This window comes from Myotis nattereri, assembly GCF_964212035.1.
Source record: "Myotis nattereri genome assembly, chromosome: 20".
Classification (NCBI taxonomy): domain Eukaryota; kingdom Metazoa; phylum Chordata; class Mammalia; order Chiroptera; family Vespertilionidae; genus Myotis; species Myotis nattereri.
The window spans coordinates 1,166,262-1,188,036 of NC_138096.1; the positions used below are offsets into that span (position 1 = coordinate 1,166,262).

Here is a 21,775-nt window from a genome sequence, read left to right on the forward strand (position 1 = left end):
ATGTCTCTGCCATTTTTCTTTAAAGCAAATCCCGTTGGGTCTCTATGCACATCCATCCCGTGTGCATCCACCCACCCTGGCGCCTCCACGGCCACGCCCTGGTCTCAGCCACGGAGCCTCTCCCCTGGCTGGGACCCACCGACGAGGAGGGGTGAGGGTGTGTCCCGGTGGCAGAGTCATCCACAAAACCGTAGTGGCCACCCCCAGTGTGGGGCGTGCGGGAGGCAGCCGGTCAATGGTCCTCTCTCATCATTGAGGTTTCTCCCTCTCCCCCTCTCCCCCTCTCCCTCTCTGGAATCAATAAGATATATATATCGTTAAAGCAAGCCACTCCCCCGCAGCAAGGGCTGCTGTTCTCACGGCAGAAACCGGACGCGACTGGACTGTCCACGGGCACCTCACTGTGCCCAGCATCTTCCCTCCTTCGCTTGCTGGCCAAGCGGATCCGGAATTTTTTTCTCCCAAAGCAAGAGCCAGCATCAGTTAAAACCTCCAATAATGTGTTACCTGGCTAAGACACCCTGCGGGAGGGTGTGTGCGTGCGTGCGTGTGAGTGTGTGTGAGTGTGAGTGTGTGTGTGAGTGTGTGTGTGAGAGTGTGTGTGTGTGTGAGTGTGAGTGTGTGTGTGAGAGTGTGTGAGAGTGTGTGTGTGAGTGTGTGAGAGTGTGTGTGTGTGAGAGTGTGTGTGAGTGTGTGCGAGAGTGTGTGTGAGTGTGAGAGTGTGTGTGAGAGTGTGTGTGAGTGTGAGAGTGTGTGTGTGAGTGTGTGTGAGTGTGTGTGAGTGTGTGTGAGAGTGTGTGAGTGTGTGTGAGTGTGTGAGTGTGTGTGTGAGTGTGTGTGTGTGAGAGAGTATGTGTGAGTGTGAGAGAGTGTGTGTGAGTGTGTGTGTGAGTGTGTGAGTGTGTGTGAGAGTGTGTGTGTGTGTGAGTGTGTGTGTGACAGTGTGTGAGTGTGTGTGCGTGTGTGTGCGTGTGTGTGCGTGCGTGTGAGTGTGTGTGTGAGTGTGAGTGTGTGTGAGTATGTGTGTGAGTGTGTGTGTGAGAGTGTGTGTGTGAGTGTGAGTGTGTGAGTGTGTGAGAGTGTGTGTGTGTGAGAGTGTGTGTGTGAGTGTGTGTGTGAGTGTGTGTGAGAGTGTGAGTGTGTGTGTGTGAGAGTGTGTGTGAGAGTGTGTGTGAGTGTGAGTGTGAGTGTGTGAGTGAGTGTGTGTGTGAGTGTGTGTGTGAGAGTGTGTGTGAGTGTGAGAGTGTGAGTGTGAGAGTGTGTGTGTGAGTGTGTGTGTGAGTGTGTGTGTGTGAGTGTGTGTGTGTGTGAGAGTGTGTGTGTGACAGTGTGTGAGTGTGTGTGCGTGTGTGCGTGCGTGCGTGTGAGTGTGTGTGTGAGTGTGTGTGAGTGTGAGTGTGTGTGTGTGTGTGAGTGTGTGTGTGAGTGTGAGTGTGTGAGAGTGTGTGAGAGTGTGTGTGTGTGTGAGAGTGTGTGTGTGAGTGTGTGTGATTGTGAGTGTGTGAGTGTGTGTGTGTATGAGTGTGTGTGAGTGTGTGAGAGTGTGTGTGAGTGTGTGTGTGTGAGTGTGTGTGTGAGAGTGTGAGTGTGTGTGTGTGAGTGTGTGTGAGTGTGTGTGAGCGTGTGTGTGTGAGCGTGTGTGAGTGAGCGTGTGTGCGTGCGTGTGAGTGTGTGTGTGTGTGTGATGGGTAATTGAAAGAATAAACCTCGAGAGACGCCTTTCACCAGCCGTGTCCACTCGGATGCTGTGGGGGGGAATCCAAGGCCCTTCAGGGGACCCTGTGACCCCTGATGAGCAGTCAAAGCAACACCCCGGCTCTCAACGCCCCCAGGAGAACCTCTGAGGCCGCCTGTGGCCAGCCCGCACCTACTCTGCGTCATTGTCTTACGAGGGGAGGTGTAACGTTTAGCGAGTGTTTTGTTAATTAGGTGACAAGCAGAGTTTCCTATTCCTCACAACTTCAGGTCAAGAAGTGCGGCCGGGAGCATGGGCTGTGTGTGGAGGGGGGGAGAGCGTCTGCAGGGATCTGTGGGCAGGAGTCGGCGGTTAAAATAAAACAGGGCCCGGCCGGCGTCCTCAGGGGTTGAGCGTCGCCCCATGAACCACGAGGTCGCTGGTTGATTCCAGGTCAAGGGCACAGCCCGGGTCGCGGGCTCGATCCCCCGTGCGGGGCGTGCAGGGGGCAGCCGATCAGAGTGTCTCTCTCTTATCATCTATCGCTCTCTCCCCCTCCCTTCCTCTCTGCAATCAATACAAATAGATTTAGAAATAAGAATACGCTGAGAAACGCGAGCGAGAGCCTGTACCGACGGAGACGGGAGGCGGAGAAAGCAAAGAAAAGGAGACAGAGGGTCAGAGTGTCCCCAGGCCCCTGGCCGCCCCAGAGCCGCTGCGGCTCTGAGAGCACGGGGAGCCGCGGGAATTAGGTCGGAAGCGTCAGGCGGCGAAGACAGCCAGCCCGGCAGCTCCCGAGCCCGAGGGGTGCCCTGTGTGTGTCGCTCTGAGTGTGGGCGGCGGCCTCGGGTCAGAGATGAACGTCTGTACCGCCAAGAGCGGCCGAGGCGCCTGGTTTCGGGGCCGCCATCCTGCAAATGGACGTGAGCCCCCCGAGACCTGCAAGATCGACTTCCTGAGAGGAAGGAGAGCAAGTCGGGGCCGAGCCATCCGTCTCGCCCCCTGGGACCGAGAAGCCCCGCTTGACAAGTCCCGAGTCAGAGGGCAGAGCCCTTCCCAAATGTGGTGAGCGAGGGGTCACGGCGAGTCATGTTTCTGGGTGGTTTGTTTTTTTTTTACCCGTGACGTGACGCTGCCTGACAGGGGTAGACTTCCCATATGATCTGGGGCCAATCGGCGGGCCCTGGTTCTTCTCACATCCAGGCAGCCACTGCTTGTCGTGACAGCTGAGGGACCCATTCAGGGCTGGGCAGCCGGAGATGGGGCGGGGCCTGGGGAGATGGGGATGGGGGCGGCTCGCCATGTGTTCCTCATTCTGTGCCCCTCCAATTACAGCCTAAGGCTGACAGGCCCTGGGACAGCCTCTCCCCATGGGGGTGGGGGGTGGGGGTGGGGGGAGCACAGGGCTGACCCCCTTCACGTGGGAACTGAGCTGTCCTGTGTGGTCCCCACAATGTCCTCCTCTGATTAAGAAAGGAATCCACATTTCCTGGGACCAATTTAAAATAACCCACTCTCACCCTTCCCGCCAGGCTCAGTGGCTGAGCATCGACCTAGGAACCAGGAGGTCTCGGGTTCGATTCCCGGTCAGGGCACAGGCCCGGGGTTGCGGGCTGGATCCCCAGTGTGGGAGGCGTGCAGGAGGCAGCCGATCCATGATTCGCTCTCATTGTGGATGTTTCTCCCCCCCTCTCCCTCTCCCTTCCTCTCTGAAATCAACACGCATATATTTTTAAAAAAAATACAGTGGAACCTCGTTTCTCGAACAATTCACTTCTCAACCTGATGGATCATCGCGCGTCTGTCAGGCGACGAAGGAGAGAAGGCGCGAATCTGAGCCAGTTGCACAGTTAACGTCGCAGTGACTGTGCTGGGAAGATTTCCCTGTGGTTTTTTGTTTTGTTTTGTTTTGTTTTGTTTTTGCAGCTGCTTATAATTATTGTAAAATTTTCGTGTTTGTTTTTTTTTTTTTTACTGTGCACCGCCTTTCCTTTTCTTACATTTTCCTTGACATTTCATCTCTTTGTTTTTAAAGTGTTTACTTCCAGATTAGACAGTAGGACAGACGGGCACGGTGGGGAAGAAAGGTTAAAACGGGGGAGCAGGTGGGGGGTCTGGCGCTTCGATGGACATGATTTCTGATGGGAAAAAAACGATTCGGTTTTCGAACAGCCTTCCGGGGCGAGTTCAGTTCGAGAAGCGAGGTCCCCCTGTATAGGAAACTCTGCTCGGAAAGCTTCTCTAAAGGACCAGGGAAAAGGGGGTTTCCTTGCCCCCCCCCCGCCCCCCACTCTCCCCCCCCCCCCGACTTAGCGAGCCGGGCTGGGAGCCTGGCTGAATTCCTCGGGCACCACCTCCGCGCCTCAGACCTGCTTTCTACAGAAACGCGGGCCGGGCGTCTCAGACAGGATTAATCTCCTGGTTTTTATTTTGATTCCTCCACGTACCAGAACCGCTCACCCAGGGGAAGTTCTCCTCGCTCGGTTCCCAGAACCCTCCCAGGACCCCCGGACTCATTAGGAGATCAAATGGAAGCAGCAGGTTCATTAGTTGGGGCGGGGGGGGGGGGGGAATTTGTCAAATCAATTTACTGGGTCAGAACCAGACATTTTTAAAAAAAATGTGAAATAAATCAGACTCTAGCACAGTGGTTCTCAACCTTCCTCATGCCGAGGCCCTTTCATACGGCTCCTCGTGTTGTGGGGACCCCCAACCATAACATTATTTTCGTGGCGACTTCATCATTGCAATGTTGCTACTGTTATGCATCGTCATGTCAATACCTGATAGGCAGGACGTATTTTCATTGTGACAAATGGAACATCATGAAAGCATAGTAATTCATCACAAAAACAATATGTAATTATAGACGTGTTTTCTGATGGTCTTAGGCGACCCTTGTGAAAGGGTCGTTTGACCCCCAAAGGGGTCGCGACCCACAGGTTGAGAACCGCTGCTCTAGCAGCATGTAATAGCAAGTGTCCAAGCGCATAACAGGGAGGAGAAGGTCATGTACCAGGAAACTGGCTGAGAAAGAGAGAGAGAGAGAGAGAGAGAGAGAGAGAGAGAGAGAGCTGTCCTGGTTCCCCAAGTTCTGGTACAAAATCCTGTCCCCCCCGCAGGTCCCAGTAAAATCGCCCCCAAAGGCCCGGCCGCGGAGAAGGACCCCAGCCTCGAAGGCCTCGCTCTGCTTTCTGACAAAGTCACTTTATAAACAAAAGGAAAAGGAATTCCTCCGAGCGGGAAAGCCACCCCCTCGCTCTATATTTAACTCTAAGCTGTTCCGAATTCTCCGTTTCCTCCTCTGAAAAAAGGCCCCCGTGGAGTCCCTTCTTTCAAGGAGAGCCAACGGGACCATGGTCAAGGTCACCTTCCTTGCCTGCCCCCCCTTCCCCCCCCCATTACCCCCCTCCCCCCATAGGAGCCGCCAATGGCTTGGCTTTACCTTGGCCTTTTATTTATTTATTACTCATTTATTTTAATTTTATGTCTTTATTGCTTTCGGAGAGGAAGGGAGAGGGAGAGGGGGAGAGAGAAACACCCACGATGAGAGAGAACCATGGATCGGCTGCCCCCCCGCACGCCCCCCTCCCCCCCCCCCCCCCCCCCCCCCGTGAGGATGGAGCCCGCCACCCGGGCCCGTGCCCTTGACCGGAATCGAACCCGGCAGCCTTAGCTTTTCAAACCCCATGGAAGACAGGTCCAGGCACCACACGAGGGCACCGGTGATGAATGAGGCTTGACTACGTCCTTCCCAAAGGTGTTTACGCTTTAGCCAAAGATTAACCCGCGTGCCCTATAAAGGGATCTCGGAGGATCCAGCCACGGGGAGGCAGAGAGAGAACGTTGGAGAGAAAGAGCCGGCTCCCAGCTTTCCCACGGCCCCCACCTGTGGCTCCGTGTGCATGTCCCTCCCCACATCCCCTTTTTAAACAGAAAATCCAGAGGCAGGATTTCTAACCCTGAGGATTTGTGAAATACAGTTTCAGCATCTTTATCTCTTTTTTTAAAAAAATATATATATAGTTATTTATGAAACTGTCTTCTCAGACCATCCGTGAGAGGAAAGACTTCGTCTTACTCAACTCCGCATTCATCTGACGCCCCTCTCCCCGCCTGGCAGCCCCTCTCCCTGCCTGGGAGCCCCTCTCCCTGCCTGGGAGCCCCTCTCCCTGCCGGGCAGCCCCTCTCCCTGCCTGGGAGCCCCTCTCCCTGCCTGGCAGCCCCTCTCCCTGCCTGGGAGCCCCTCTCCCTGCCTGGCAGCCCCTCTCCCTGCCTGGGAGCCCCTCTCCCTGCCTGGGAGCCCCTCTCCCTGCCTGGCAGCCCCTCTCCCTGCCAGGCAGCCCCTCTCCCTGCCTGGCAGCCCCTCTCCCCGCCGGGCTGTGCTCAGGAGCAGGAGTAGCGAGTGTTTGTTACATAGTTACACTCCCTGCAGCACGTGCAACATTGTTTCTCAGCGTCCGGCTGGGGACAGGGGTCGCGGGCATGGCTTTTCCTGGAGGCGAGCGTATTTCTGTGGCTCGGCTGGCGTGGCTCAGTGGCCGAGCATCGACCTAGGCACCAGGAGGTCAGGGTTTGATCCTGGGTCCACACTCGCGATTCTACAGATGAAAAAAACCGCATCTTCCAGAGAGACGGACGCCCCCGGCCAGGCCCACAGGCATTGAGCATGGATCGGCGAAGTTGCAATTCAAACCCAGGCCCACGGGCATCGAGCATGGATCGGCGAAGATGCAATTCAAACCCAGGCCCATTCCCTGGCCTTTCTCTGCATCTGAAAGTGTCATTTCCCTTTTCACCGTCAGAGGCCTCGCCCGTCCTCCTAAAGGGAAGGTGTAACCGTGAGGACACCAGGCGGGTGCTGTTGGCAAGGAAAACACCCCGTGAGGCCGACGGGCGAACACTCAGGTGCGAACACCCCTGGCCTGAGGGCGCTAACTCTGCCCTGTGCCCTGTGCCCTCCACGCCCCACCTCCAGCCGCCTCTAAATTAGCGAGAGAGGCCTGGAGGGTCGAGAGCTGGGGGCACGAGGGTCTCGACCATCAACCACACACGCTGGCATATTTGGATCCGCTCAGGCAACTCCGGTTTCTTTTTTTTTTTGTTTCGTTTTGCTAACCCGCCCCCGAGGATATGTTCCCACGGATTTGTAGAGAGAGTGGAAGGGACGGGGAGAGACAGAGAGAGAGAGAGACATCTGTGTGAGAGAGACACGTCGACGGGTTGCCCCCCCCACCCCCCGCACGCACCCCACACCCAGGGCCAGGCATCGAGGCTGCAACCGAGGTCCGTGCCCTGGACCGGAATCGAACCCGGGACCCCTCGGTCCGTGGGCCAACGCTCTATCCACTGAGCCACACCGGCCAGGGCCAGACAACGCCTGTTTCCACGCACAAAGTCCAGAGCGGCGTGGGGCTGACGTGGAAACACCGTTTCCCACCGTGGGGTCCTCAGGGCCCCTCGTCCTTCTCCACGGACCATTTCTAACAGAAGAAACCCTTTCGCGGGAAGTCTGCTTTCTGCGGTCCCCTCGTGGGTGTGAAAATCCCCCCCCAACCCCCGCACGTCCCCGGTGACCTGCCACCCCCCCCACCCAGCAGGCGCGCCCCCGCCCAGGCCAGCGAAAGGAAGGCGATGCTGGTGTCACAGGCACACGCGGCCATCACAGTCAGGACCCGCTTTGGTGTTAAAACCCCAGAAGGAAGCCGGGTGGGGCTGGGTGGCCGTGGCCCACAGAACGCTCCCCTGTGAGCCCCGGCTTCAGCCGCAGGAAATAAAATAATTACGTCGTTACACAGAGATCCTTAGGCAAACAGGCCCCGTGTTTATAATGTAGCAATCCATTAGCCTCAGCGCAGACATAGGCTGGGAGGCCCGGGGCCCCAGCCAAGTAGACGGGCCCTCGCGGCTGCCCCCTCCCCCCAAACCCCCCCTCCCCCCCCCTGCAAACACAGCGAACCTCCCCGTGGCGTTTGCTCCAAAAGCAAAGTCCTCACCAGCCCCCAGTCCAGGTAAACAGGCCATAAATACCGACCGGGTCCTCCCAGCCCCTGTGGCATCTGCATTCTTTAGGGTGTAAATAGCACGGGATGTTGGCTCCCCGCACCCTCCCCTCCCCTCCCCCAATGTGGAGCTGGTCCTATGGTAAGAGCGCTCGACTTGGCAATTCTCTTTTGAAAAGTTGACCAGGGCACCGTGTGAGTCAACCGCACGCATCCAGCCACAAATCCTCCGAGTTAGAGAGGATCCCGAATAAAGACGAACCCCCGTTTCCCATGCGTGGCCTTAAACGCCATCCCCACCAACGAGGAACCCCATAAAGTCACAGAAGCCCCCCGGCGGCTCCGTGCCCCGCGCAGAGCAGGCGGCGATAAGACAGAACCGGAACAGAGCAACCCCGCGTGCCGGGCGGCAGGGCTGCGCCCATGCGGGGAGGGCCGGGGCTCCGGGAAGGAGCGGTCAGCCCGGACGGACAGACGGACGTACCTTAAGCTCCCGGAAGAAGACGCTGCTCCGGGCCCACTCGACAATGGAGAAGAGCGTCTGGTCTGCCATCTTGCACATGAGCCCGAAGGTGCTCAGCTTTTCGTGCTTGCCCCGGCTGGCCTGCTCCTGCTGCAGGTACGCCATGATCTTGGCCTGGACCTGCGGCTCGTCGGGCTCGCACTTGAGCAGTTCCAGGATCAGGTGCGGGACGCTGGCCGGGGAGCTGGTCTGGTAGCCGTCCATGTAGGGGTAGCCCATGAGGGACTCGGGCGAGCTGGTGTAGGGGTCGGGGTACTCGGACTTGATGGCCCGGCTGGGGAAGGGGCCGTAGGGCTGGTAGCCTTGCAGGCTGCTGCCGTGGGGCGGGGGCATGGCCATGCTGATGGGGGAGGTGACGAAGGGGCTCCGGTCGTAGTCCGTGGGCGGCAGGGCGGCGTGGCTCAGGGGGAGGCCCTTGGAGGCCGAGTGCATGTTCTGGATGGCGGAGGTGATGCTCAGCTCGGGGGGCATCGCCTGGATCACCTGGGACATGGCCTCCAGCTTCAGTCCGTTCGCCCGGATGAGGGCCTTCTTCTGCTGCTTCAGGGCGCGGTCCCGCTTGTACATGGGCCCGAATTTGTTCCTCCCTCCGCGCATCCGGTCGGCCCTGACCGCTGGAGGAGAGGAAGTCGGGGTGTGAGTTAAGACGGAAGCGATCAGGCCCCCGGCATCGTCCCAACAGGTCGAGGCTGTGGGCTCGTCACCTCGCAGGCTGCTGCTGCCTTGCGGGGCACAGACAAGAATCAACCCGTGAGCCCCGGCCGGTGTGGCTCAGTGGTTAGAGCGTCGGCCTGCGGACTGAAGGGTCCCGGGTTCGATTCCGGTCAAGGGCACGTGCCCGGGTTGCAGGCTTGGTCCCTGGTGTGGGGTCCGCAGGAGGCAGCCGATCAATGATTCTCGTTCATCATTGATGCCTCTCTCTCTCTCTCTCCTCCTTCCTCTCTGAAATCAATGAAAATATATTTACAAAAGAAAAAAGAATCCACCAACCAATGCGTAAATAAGTGGAACTACGAATCAATGTCTCTCTCTCTTTCTCTCCCTCTCTCTCTCTCTCAAAACCAACCCATAAATAAAAGAATTAAAAAAAAATAAAGATGTAAGCTATTAGCACTCCCTAGATTGACAACTATTTAGAAATACGGGCAATGGACCAGAAGTAGTATGTGTGTTTCTGTTCTTACATTAGTCCTCAACGATTTCCCCAAAAAGCCCTGTCCTCATGAATTATTTCCTCCACGTGTGTTTTTCATCAAAAAAAAAAAAAAAAAAAATTTCTCCCTTCGGTGGACGGGGGAGGTTTCCTAATCGTCGCCACACACACAGGACACTGTATCCCTCCAAGGGGTGTCCGTGTTTCTACTAAGAGGATCGGCGTCTCTCGTGCCGGTTACATTGTTGCTCTTTACAGAATTCCAAGCTGCCGATGGCAACAAAGTATCCGACGACCCACTTCTAGATTAACCTGTTTGCTTTTAGAGCATTGTCCTGCTCCTAAGCCACGCTGGCCCAAGTTGCTGCAAAAATGGTTGGGGACGTCCTTTCCTTAGGGGAAAAAAAAAAAAAAAAAAAGGTTTCCACCCGGACTCGATGAACGCACATCAGATCGCCACGGGCCATTGTTTTTTAGTTTTAGCAAAACTGTGCCGAATGGAAGCCGATTCGTTTCAGACGCTGTCCAGACAGCCTCCCGCCCCCGGTCCCGGCGCTGGGTGGAGTCTGGGGCCAGGTCGTCGTCGTCGAATAAGTGAGCCGTTCTCCCCAGGCCCCAAGCAGAAGCCAGCCACCCTGACAGCCTGGGACATGTGGCCGTGGCCGGAGGTTACGTGTTTTGAGCTTTTCATCCCAGGATTAGTCCAGCATTAAAAATGCATGGCGAACGCTGGGTGTCCGGACCACAACACGAGACAATAGAGGTTTTCATGGGGGTGAGAGTTGGCTCAATATTCAGCGGTTCCGTCGCCCTGGCAGGAAGGGACGGTGGGCGGCCGAGTGACTTACAGTGAAGGAAACAAACGCTCCCAGGGAAAGAAATGCAACCTGTTTCTTTTTGTTAAGAAAAACAGCCGGCCGGCGTGGCTCAGGGGTTGAGCGCCGACCTCTGAACCAGGAGGTCACGGTTGGATTCCCGGTCGGTCGGGGCGCAGGCCCGGGTTGCGGGCTCCCTCCCCAGTGGGGGGCGTGCAGGAGGCAGCCGGTGGATGGATGTTTCATTCTCACATGGATGCTTCTCTCTCTCTCTCCTTCTCCCTCTAAAAATCTATATATAAAAAAAACCATTTTCTTTTAAAAAAAGCACAAAAACACCAGTGCTTGGCAGATGCCGGTGATAGGGACGTCTCGTTGCTGCTTCACCTGAGAACGTCAGCAGGCGAGAGTTTGAGACCAGCGACAGGTCACCGCATCCGTGAGGTACACGTCATGAGTCGCGGCCTCAGGTTAACCCTGCCGCCTGCCAATGTGCGCACAGTCAGCCCGTCTCCGCGCTCTCTCGACATAAAGTTTAACATGGCTTTTAAGAAAGCAGGCTTGTGTCTCCTGTCTGTGAGCTCGTTATTTTTCACGTTTCCTGCTTCTCAACTTTAAAAAAAAATTTCATCTTGCAGGCTCCTCATTCTCTTAATTTAAAAGAATATATATTTTATTGATTTTTTACAGAGAGGAAGGGAGAGGGATAGAGAGAAACATCGATGAGAGAGAAGCATCAATCAGTTGTCTCCCTGCACACCCCCTACATGGGGATGTGCCCGCAACCAAGGTACATGCCCTTGACCGGAATCGAACCTGGGACCCTTGAGTCCGCAGGCCAAGGCTCCATCCACTGAGCCAAACTGGCCAGGGCCATTCTCTTAATTTTAAAAAGTGCTTTCCCACACTATCCCAAACGACACCCTCCTGGAGAAAGCTCTTTTGACAAGTAAAGGGTTTAATCCCTGCTCGGGAATCATGTAATCAATTGTTACACTTATGACAAGCAAGACTATTAAAAAAAAAAATTACATTCTGGCCGCCGTGGCTCAGTGGTTGAGAGTTGACCTATGAACCAGGAGGTCACGGCTGGCTTCCCGGTCAGGGCACAGGCCCGGGTTGCGGGCTCGATCCCTAGTGGGGGGCGTGCAGGCGGCAGCGGATCCATGATTCTCTCTCATCATGGATGTTTCTCTCCCTCCCTCTCCCTCTCCCTTCCTCTCTGAAATCAATAAAAACACATTTAGAAAAAAAATTCCAATCAAACTTTGACTGGGGCGTTCTGATTTGAAAACTTTAAAACAAGGATTTTTTTCTTTCCACCTTATTTTTTATTTGTTCTCAGTTGAATGGCTTGAGCCTCGCTTTCATCTACCCTGTTTTTATTTTGAGGGTCCAATGCAGCTACTCCCCAAACTGACAACAACAACAACAACAAATGGCGAGGAGGAGGTGAGGCCCACAGCTCTGATATGAACATTGTTTTCCTTGGGGGACTTGACAAGGGCTGTAACGAAACACAGGCTGTTCGTAAAGCGGACGGAACGTAAAGTCGGACACCCCCGTGCGCGGCGTTCGAAGGCCAGGAGAATAAGGTTCCTCTGGTAGAAGCACAACGTTGCGTTACACGGGAGGCCCCGGGGGCGTTCACGGGCAGCAGCGTGGCGAGGGGCCTTACCTTCCAGCTTCATTCCCACGCTCAGGCATTTCTGGAACCGACAGTAGGGACAGCGCTTCCTCTGGGTTTTGTCAATCTGACAGCTCTGGTTCTCTATACACGTGTACCTCTTGTTGTTCTGGACCGTCCGCTTAAAGAACCCCTGGCAGGCAGAGGACACGGGGAGACACGTTATACAGCCGCCGCCCACCCGTCTCTCCCGTGGCTTCTCGGGCAGGGACTCCGCAGCCCATCCTCTCACTGTGCCACGGGAGCCCTTCTGAGGGGCTGCGGTTTTCTTTGCCAGTTTCACGAGGCCCGTCCTCCCCACCAGGCCCAGGAGACCCCACCGGCCCCAGGGTCCTATTCCTGAAGCATGACAGCCAGTCTTGGGGGAGATTCAGCCCCATACACACCATTGCACCTCAACGTTTCAGAGAAAAACACCTCCTCTAGAGGCCTGTGCTTCTCTCCTCCCCCACACCCCACACCCCACACCCTTCAAGCCCAGAGAGAGGGTCTTAGGGCGTCTGATACAATTTCAGGGACAAACTACTGCAAAAAAAAAAAAAAAAAAGCCAGTGGAAAACCTGACTAGCAGAAGGCCTCAGATCTCCTGCGAATGTCAACATGAGGTCGTTAAAAGCAAAAGGATTTGAAGAGTAAAAATGGGGGAAACGTTCCTAATTCCCCTGGAATGCGTTCCAGTATGAGAACTCTGTTAAAAAAAAAAAAAAAGGAAAGAAAAGAAAAGAAAGAAAGGAAAAAAGTGAAACTAATGGGAAGGCGCACAGAGCAGAGACCCGAGGTTCCACGCAAGAGTACGTGTTTCCCTGGGGTTTCACTCAAAAAGTTAATCAAACGGTGAAGTGCGGAGGCTCGATAACATAGCACCCGTGTGACCAGGTGGCTTTCTGTTTATCCTCCCGGCCATAAAGTGAAACAATTTTTACTTTGTGACGGAGAAGCAAGGGTTTTTTTTTTTTTCCTGGCAGGGGCTGAAGTCATTGTACCCAGCGTTCTGCTTTAAAAAAATTAAAAATAAAAATAAAGAAAAGTTGGAAAACAGCGCCTACCATCACATTGACGGGGAATATATAGAAAAGCTCTGCGACAAGCCCTCACCTCTCGCTGATATTAGCAACAACGTGATGATGCATGGGGCCTGCGCCTTCCTCCCATTTGAATGGGGCCCTGTATTTATGAAAACAACTCTATCGGGAACGAGAAGACCTGGCCTGTGTTGTTCCTCGCGATATAAATTCCCAGGAATCCCCACAATTATTTCGGGAGTAAATCAGGCTGGGGATGTAGACTTTTATGTCGGTGGGTAATGAATGCCTGGCCCTGCAGGGCGGCGGTGGAGGGGGGACTCGCAAGTGGCAAGGTATTTGGGAGCCTCTTTGTCATGGCTCCTCCGGAGCACAGCGATGCCTTAAATATAGATAAGTCACGCGGAATCAATATTTGGGGGCTGTTAGAGATAGAAGGCTTCCTACCGCGACATCATAAACTATCTGAAAGCCATGAGACTGGCAAAGTTTTCTAAACACCATCCATTTCTTTGCCCTTTGAATTAAAGGAGACACATATTTCTAAGAATCCTCTCCCTAGGACGGTCTCTCTCTCTCTCTCTCTCTCTCTCTCTCTCTCTCTCTTTTTAAATTGAGTCTTAAAATAAACATAAAAATAAAAATAAAAGGCAGCCTGGCTCCAGGTTGCCTGAAGAAGTCACCCCAGGGCGGGTTTGGGCTCAGAAGGTCCCCGTTTCTCATCTCAGGTGACCGCCCCCGCGAGCTCACCTTGCAGCTCTCACAGGTGAGCAGCCCGTAGTGGTAGCCGGACACTTTGTCTCCGCAGACGGGGCACAGCTCCTCCAGGTCCTCGTCGTAGGAGTAATTCACCATCTTAAACTGAGACACTGGGAGAGAAGAGGCAGAAAGAGACACACACGCGCCCGGTGAGCTTCCCAGGCCGCCGCCTTCCATCCCCACAGGGAAAGGCACCCCCGCGGGTGGGCAAAGTCCACCAGGAAAGAGACAAAGTAAAAAATACTTGGGTTGTGCTCAGGAGTTCTTTAGAGCACTACCGCGAGAAAGCCAGGCATCTTTTTAAAAATATATGCATATATATATATATATATTTTTTTAAATTTAAAAAATAGCTCCCAAGTTTTCTGTGAAACACGCATGCACTGACCCCCCGGTGCACACAAGCCCGAAAAGCCACCGATCCCTCTGGGAGCGGGCGCCGCCAGCAGAAACCACGTCGGATTTCTTTGAAACTCCTTTCAAAGTCCCCAACAGGCCACCTTTGCCCGGGGGCCAGAGGCAAGCACACCCCGCACCCCCCCGCCTCTCGCTCTTGGAGGAAGTTTGCAGCCAGCACCTCGCGGGTGGGGCGGCCACCGGGACCAGGCCCTTGGCCCAGACACTCCAGCCCCATCCCCGGGCACCCCAGGGCTCCCCAAGGCTCCCCAAGGCTCCCGGCTGGGCGAGGAAGCGAAAGAGATCTCTCTGTCTCTCGAGATCCCGATACTTTGTTTCATCTCCGCACTTTTGCAAACCCGCCCGCCTGTGAAAGTGAAAAAGGAAAAAAAAAAAAAAAAAAAAAAAAGGGAAGACGCCCGGGAGGAAACAATGTAACCAAAGAGGAAAAGAGACCCAGGACGCGTTGGCGGCGTCGCCAAGCCCTGTAAGAACTTCGCAGGTTTTCCCATCGTCGCCCCGAGATCGCCCCGGTTGAAGTTCAACCCCAATCGGGGCGCCCGGCGGCGGGGATGGGGGCCCGCCTTCCCAGGACGCGGCCCCCGCCGAGCGAGCGAGCGAGCGTCCCGCGTGGAGCGAGGTCCGTGTGCGGAAGGGCAATGGCCCGAGGGGTCCCAGATGGTACCTGGTCCGGTCCCTTCCCGGGACTCCACGTCCACGCGGCCGGGGGACACGGACGGGTGGCGCAGCCGGGCCACGGCGCGCGCGCTCGGGCAGCGGCCTGTGAACCCCCGGGGCGCACTCGCCTTTCCTTTCGCCGCCGGTTGCTCAACCTCCGCCGCCACCGGCACGCAAACACCCGCTCCGTTTGTTTTAAGTTAATCAGTGGCGTTTGCGGGGGGCGGGGGGGAGGGGGGATGGGGAGCCGGGGAGCGAGCAGAAGTTCCCTGATTTGTTTACCAAAAAGGAAGGAGGAGTAGGCGCCCCGCGTCCCAGAGAACGGGCCGCTCTGTCACCAGTGGCTTCCCGGCCGGGGGACTTGCTCTTGGGGTGTGTTTTTTTCTCTCTCCCTTTTAAGTAAAGTTCTTTTCAAAATTCCTGTAAGGAGTCTGCGGGCTCAGGAAAGGGCCTCGGGGAGGGGGTGTCCCTGCGGCGCTGGTGGCGGGGCGCCCGGCGCTGGGGCCGAACCCCCAGGCAGGCAGAGTTTGGGAGCGGACTTGGGGGGAAGGGGTTCCCTCAGGGCCCCGCCTCGGTTTGAAGGCCTGGGGGTTTGGGGAGGCTGGAGGCCTGTGGCCCCGTCTCTCCTGCAGCTCGTGCCCAGCTCGAGGCGTGTTTTGGGGACGGGAGGAGACGGTGCTGTCCCCAGTCTGTCCTTTCTAGCTCCCCGACCGCCAACAAAGTGAACTCCGACTTCGCGCCTCCGGGGTGCAGGGAGGCCGCGGGGTCCCGGGCACCCGGGGATCCTGCACCGAGGAGGCCGGGGCGGGGGCGGGGACCCCTTTAGGAAACGCAAACGTGGAGGCCGCGCGGAGGGAGCCGCCGCTGTGCCCGCGACGCGGGGCCGCCCGTGGGCGTCTCGGGTGCGGCCCCCGCCGGGCACTCGGGGAAGGGAGTCCGTCGGGGCCCCGGAGTCCCCATCGTGAGTGAGCGGAGGCCATTGCGCGGCCTCGGACGCCCGTGGAGAAGGTCCCCGAGTTGAGCGCGAGCGCGGCGCTGGCTGGGGACCCGGCAGCCGGCTCTCCCCGCGGGTCGGGCTGTGGCGCATTCCCGGCCGAGACCAGAGATCGAACGTGGGTCTGGGGCTCCCCGTCCCCAAAGCTCCTCTCGGACGGAGCGGCGCGTCCCCGGCTGCTTCGGAGGAGCCCGGGGCTGAGCGCGCGCCGGCGGCGCTTCCGGAGCCCGGGGCGCCGGGGCAGCGAACTTTCTACCGAGGGCAACTCTCAACTTCACGGGGAAAACTGGACCGCGGGGTTTCCCTCCGGTCTCTCCGCAGCCCCTTCCCCGCCTCCCGGGCCGCGGGCTCCGGCGTCTCCGCGGATCCCCCGGGGACGCACCAGGCCGGGACCCGGAGCAGGAACTTCCCTTTGGGCCCCGAGAACGGCGCGGGCCCCGCGGGCGCCCAGAGAGTCCCCAGGTCGCCTTCGCCGCGCCCCTACTTCCCCACCCAGCGGGGACCCCAGAAACCAGCAGGAGAGGCCTCTTTGGGCCAAACGTGTCCCCCTGCAGCCCACCCATCAGCCGGTCTCAGAGTCCTCGGCCCCAGGGAGCCCGCAGCGCTCCCTGGAGGGTCGGAGACACCCGGGTCGCGGGGCGTCCTCACCCCCAGGCCCGTCGCCCGCCTCGCCGCCACCCCGTCCCCCCTGCGCGGCCGGGCGCCGTCAGGCCCCGAGGCTGAACTCCGCTCCGGGTCCCGCCCGGCCCTTCCCGCCCGCTCAGCCCCGGCGGCAGGAAGCGCGCTGGGTCGCCGGCCCGCACATCCGCGCGCGGGAAGGGGCGAGGATGGAGGGGCGCCGCGGCTCTTCCTCGCATTGTTCCCTCCGCACCCGGGGCCGCGGCAACTTCTCCCGGGCTCTGCGCGCCGGAGCGGCCTGGCGACTTGGGAGTCGCGGCGAAGACCCGGCCCGCGGGAGGCACTGTTTCTGTTGGCGCCCGGGAGCCGGGGAGCGCTCGCAGGACCCCCTGTGCCCCGCTCCGGGCTGCGGCGTGGGGCGAAGCTATGCGCTCTCCCTCCCCCCGACCCCAGTCCCAACCCCCCCTTCCCCCAGGACCCGCGCAGAGCACGGGGCTGCGGCTGCGTTGGCTCCCGCAGCTCTGCCCGCTCTTCTCCACGTGCCCAGTTCCCGGGGCGCGCACCTGGGCCTGGGGGCGCCCATCTGCATTCTACCCCCTAAGACAAGCCTCGCGGGGTCCCCTGCTCCTTCCGCGGGGCCTTTCCTGCGCACAGTGGTCTCCACCTGAGCGCGCGGCTTCCTCCCCACGGTCCCGGGGACTGGGACCCCGCTCCGCTTCCGATGGGACCCTCCTCCCCCCGCCGCCGCCGTCAGCCCGCAGCCGCCGCTCGTTGGCCGGAGAGCGCGAAGCTTCTCTCTTCTCCGGGAGAACCGAGCGGCCCGGGGGGCACAGCTCGGCCAGCGGCCGCCTCGCCTGGGTCCAGAGCCATAAACTTTGGCGGCTGGGGAGGCGGCCTGACGCCCGCGCGCGCCCGGGACCGGTCACCCCAGGCGCGGGGAGCCGGGGCGCCGTGGCCGCAGGAGCCCACTTACCTTGCATGGCGTCCGGCATCTGCCCCTGGTCCCCATGCGACCGCGCCAGTCCCAGCGCCTCCGTCTCCACTTTGGGCAGCATGACCGGGCGGCCGCGCGCGGGGCTCGGCGCTGGGCGAGCGTCTGGCAGCCCCGCACCCGGGCGCCGCCGCGCAGGACCGGGGCCGGCGGGCAGCGGGCGGGAGCGTCCGGAGGGGTCCGCTCGCCTCCGCCGCCTCCGGGGCTGCGAGTCCGGACCCCGGCGCCCCGGCTCCCCGCCGCCCGCAGCCGCCCCCGAGCCGCGGGGAGGAGGCAGAGGCGGGAGAGGCGGGGAGTCGGCGGCCGGGCGCGCGCGGGCTCGGCTCCGCGAGGGCGGAGGCGGCGGAGGCGGCGGCGAGGGCGCAGCGACCGGGGCGCGGATCCCGACCAGCCGAGCTCGGGGCGCCGGCGGCCGGGGACAGGGGCCTCCGCGGCGGCGGGGCGGCTCGGGGACTCCCGCCTCCGTGCGCCGCAGGCTCCGGATCGGCGGGGACTCCGGCGCTCGCCTCTCCGCTCCCCTCCGCCCCTCTCCGCCCTGCCCCTCCGGCTCCCGGGCGCGAGCGGTCACAAGTGAGGAGCGTGAAGTTGCAGCCCCGCTCGCCGGCCTCCTGCCCGCCTCCCGCGGGTCCCGGGGCCGCCCCGAGGCGGACGGTGCCGCAGGGGAGAGAGGGACCAGCGGCCACGCGAGGTGAGTGGGGCCAGGGCCGGGCCGGCTGGGCTGAGGGCTGATGACAGCGACCAGGGACGCGGGTTCCGGACTCCGATCGGACCCCAGGCGCCAGCCAATGAGGAGGCGGCGCACACGCCCCGGTCCCCGCGCCCGCCCCCACCTCTGCCCCCCGCGCCTCGCCCCCTCCCCGTCCCCCCGCGCCCTGGCCTGGGGCGGGGGACGCGGAGGCTTCCGGGTCTTACGCGGGCGAGCGGCGACCTCTGCCTGAGCGCGGCGGCGGCTGGAGCTGGGGCGGCGGCGTCCGCGAGCCCAGGGCAGGCGGCCGGGGAGAGGGGGTGGGAGGGGTAGGGGGGTGGCGGGTGCGCCCAGGCGTGTGCAGCCGGCGAGGGGCTGAGCCGGGCGGAGCCTACACGCCCATTGCCAGCACCTGGTGGAAGGGGTGGAAGTCAGCTACCCGCCCTTTTGGAAGCGGGGTCTGGCGGCTCCGCTCCCCGAGCCCCAGGCGCGCCCAGGCCCGGGGCCGGCCTCCTCGCCGAGAGTTCACTCACTTGCGGGGAATTGGAGGAGCAGCTGCGCGCCTCTCCTCTCCTCTCCTTCCAGTCCCTCCGTCGCTTAAAGACGCCCCTCTCCCCTCCCCAAACCCCAGACGATCGTGGCGACGGGCGGCCTAAGTTTCGGGGAACTGGGTGCGTTCCAGGCGGAGCGCACTCCTCGGTCTGGGCTTGACTTTTTCTTTAATTTTCTGAAAGTATTTTTTTTTTAATTGATTTCAGAGAGGAAGGGAGAGAGAGAGAGATGGAAGCATCCATGATGAGAGAGGATTGTGGATTGGCTGCCTCCTGCGCGCCCCACGCTGGGGATGGAGCCTGCAACCCGGGCCTATGCCCTGACCGGGAATCGAACCCTGACCTCCTGGTTCATGGGTGGACGCTGGACGCTCAACCCCTGAGCCTCGCGGGCCAGGAGGGATTTTCCTTGTTTGTTCTGGTGTCTCTGGTGGGACCAGCCCAGAGGCCAGGAGGCCCCCGCACTTGCTACAAAGTTGCAAAGACCCATCCCCCTAGGCCGTCTCCCGGGCCACGGGCCCAGCCGCTCGTTACAAGTTATCAAATCTCACCCCAAGGAGATGAAAGGCATTTTCCTCCTGTTTCCGACTCCGGGTGAGATGCCTCAATGGTGTCTGCACGGAGCCGGAGCCCAGGCCAGGTCGTCACCAGAGTCCAGGCAACAGGGGGCGGATTTGAGTTTCAAAAGACCTGAATGGATTCTAAGCGAATGGCCATAGAGACCACCCATTCAAAGGGCTCCCCACCTGCCTGGGGGGGGGGGCGGGGGGGGAGCTGAGGTATGCCACTCACTGCTCTGCACCATCTACTTTGATAGGAACGGGGTGCTCACCCCTACCCCACCCGGCCACCCGGATGCGTGGCTCTCTGCACTGACTTGTCCCTAAGCCATTGAAGTCTCAGGTTTCATAGAAACATGTAATCTGGGTGGTGGTGGGGGGGGGGGGGTGGGAAGAGGGGGCCTGGCCACTAGTTCGCAAGGGGAATGGGCTGCAGTTGCCAAAATTCGGGACCATGAAGACGCTCAGATGTTCCTGGTGGTCTCAGGCGACCCTGGCAGCCCACTGTCAGCAGCAGTAGTGAATGATGAACGTGCCTAACCCCGCCACGTGTGGCTCAGGGGTGGAACTTTGACCTATGAACCTGAAGGTCACAGGGTGGTGGGCCGGGTCCCCAGTAGGGGGCGTGCAGGAGGAGGCAGCCGATCAAGGATTCTCTCTCATCGGGGTTGTTTCTCTCTCTCCCTCCCTCTCCCTTCCTCTCTGAAATCCATAGAAATATGTTAAAAAGACAAAGACGCCGGGGCAAGAAGGCGCAGGAGGGGCGCGGGGAGGAACTTGCTGTTCTGAGAACCACATCCTCCACCCCCTGCCGCCCCCCTCCCCCCAGGACCCCCAAAGGGTGCGTCTCCCACTGGGTTGCTTCGCAGAGAAGAGGCGAGGGCGCACTCACCTTCTCCCAGTCCCGGGGCGCAAGCGGAGGAGGGCGCCCCCAGGAGCCCCTCTGCCCACCCCCCCACCCCCTGTCCTGACTGCTCACGCCTGTCCCTCGACCCTGCAAAGTCGCTGCCTCCCCACCCTGCCTCCTCCTCCCCGGCCTGGCCTGGGAGGCGTCCGGCGTCTCCAGGAGCCCCCTCCCCAGGACAGCCGGTCACCTGCGGGGGCGGGGGTCCAGGGGCGAAGGCCACAGTGGGACGGGGAGGCCGCCGAACCGAGAACCGGGCCGTGTGGTCTGCGTGCCGAGGCTGGCGCGTTGGGGACTGACCCGCAGACGCACCGACCGACTCCTTTGGAAAGACCCACGCCGGGGCAGGCAGAACCCCACCCCCCGCCGGGCCCCCGCCCACTGGCTCCCGGAACTGTCCCCGCTTCTGCGTCTCCTCCCTGCGCTACCCCGGGCCTGGGGCGAACTCCCCTCCCTCCCCCTCCCCCTCCCCGCGCCCCCCGCATCTTTCCCGACGTGACGGGCCTCCGGGGCGCATCCTTGCGGGTCCCGCTGCCTGCGAGCGCTGATTGACGGTTGCAATTACAAAGGCTGATGGCTCGGGGAGGCCCCGCAGCCTTGAGGAGCGGGGCGGCGCGGTCCTGGCAGGCTTCCTCCCGCGCAGCTCAGCGCTGCGGGCCGCGTGCCCCGTGCACCCGCGCGCGCGGGCTGCAGCCCAGGGGTCAGGCACCCTCCTCACCTCCGCGGGGACCACCCCTGGCCTCCTCCCGGCCGCAGCGCCCCGAGCAACCTGCCCTTGACCCCAGCTCCACGCGGCCGGCTGCACAGGGACCCCACGCCAGGATCCTCGGACTTAGTTCACGGTTCCTGGGTCTGACCAGCGCAGGTCCCGGAGGCCGGAGTGGGGGACGCACTGCCCCCCCGCGCGCCTGGGGGCGGGGGAGGGGAGCCTGGCAAGGTCCCCCCTCCCCCCTCCCCCCTCGCAAATCTGCATCCTTGGAAACCAGGTCTCAGGCCTCCTGCAGCCTGCGTTTTGGTGTTTTGAAAAACCAGAAGAAGGAATTCCTTTCCTCCCGGCGCGGGCCTACTGCTCAGCCCCAGAGGGAACTTTCTTCTCCGGAAAAATCTCTAGAAAGAGGCTCCAGAAGAGGTCACCTACCAGCCCGGTGGCCACGGGCCACCGTGACCCCGCCCCGTCCACTGGAAAAGCCCAGCAGAGGTGCTGGGCCTGGCTCGGGAAAGTGAAGTTCAGCCCGAACCCGAGCCCGCCCCCCGCCCCCCGCCCCCCAGCCGCGCGCCCAGGCTCCGCGCCCCGAATCCTGAATCCCGGGCACTGGGTTTTAAGTAAAGACAGTTACTTTTCGGCTCACACCTGGAATCATTGTATCAGCCGAAGCTTTGAAGGGATGAAGGTGAATGGTGAGAACTGCCTTGTTTAGAAACAATGTATCTCTTTCTGCGCTTAGGGCACCAGGGGCTGTGGTGGTACCTGGGGGAGGGGGGGCTGGGGTGGAGCAGAACGGGAGGTGACCCCACCACCCAGGCTCCAGGAACCCCTCCCCCAGGCCACCTTCCACTCCTGCCCGGAGGGAAGGGTGAGGTTTGGGAGTTTGGCCCAAGTTGCGGCCTTCTGCAGCTCTCTTTCTCTCTCTCTTTCAAGGTTCACTGTCGCCCTGGCCGGTTTAGCTCAGTGGATAGAGTGTCGGCCTGCAGACTGCAGACTGAAGGGTCCCGGGTTCTAGTCAGGGCAAGGTCACAAGCCGGGCTTGCTGGCTCACTCCCT

General features: G+C 60.1%; 1 protein-coding gene across 1 annotated transcript in view; it reads right to left on the reverse strand.

Annotated features, from left to right (window-relative positions):
* The window catches only part of NR5A2 (nuclear receptor subfamily 5 group A member 2), a 62,655-nt gene that overhangs the window by 36,534 nt on the left and 4,346 nt on the right, over positions 1 to 21,775 (reverse strand). The window contains exons 2-5 of the mRNA XM_081114620.1: positions 17,296 to 17,429; positions 13,628 to 13,746; positions 11,847 to 11,988; positions 8,162 to 8,814 (exon numbers count right to left, since the gene is read on the reverse strand). Coding sequence (XP_080970746.1) covers positions 8,162 to 8,814; positions 11,847 to 11,988; positions 13,628 to 13,746; positions 17,296 to 17,429 — 1,048 coding nt within the window. The remainder of the gene's footprint in view (positions 1 to 8,161; positions 8,815 to 11,846; positions 11,989 to 13,627; positions 13,747 to 17,295; positions 17,430 to 21,775) is intronic.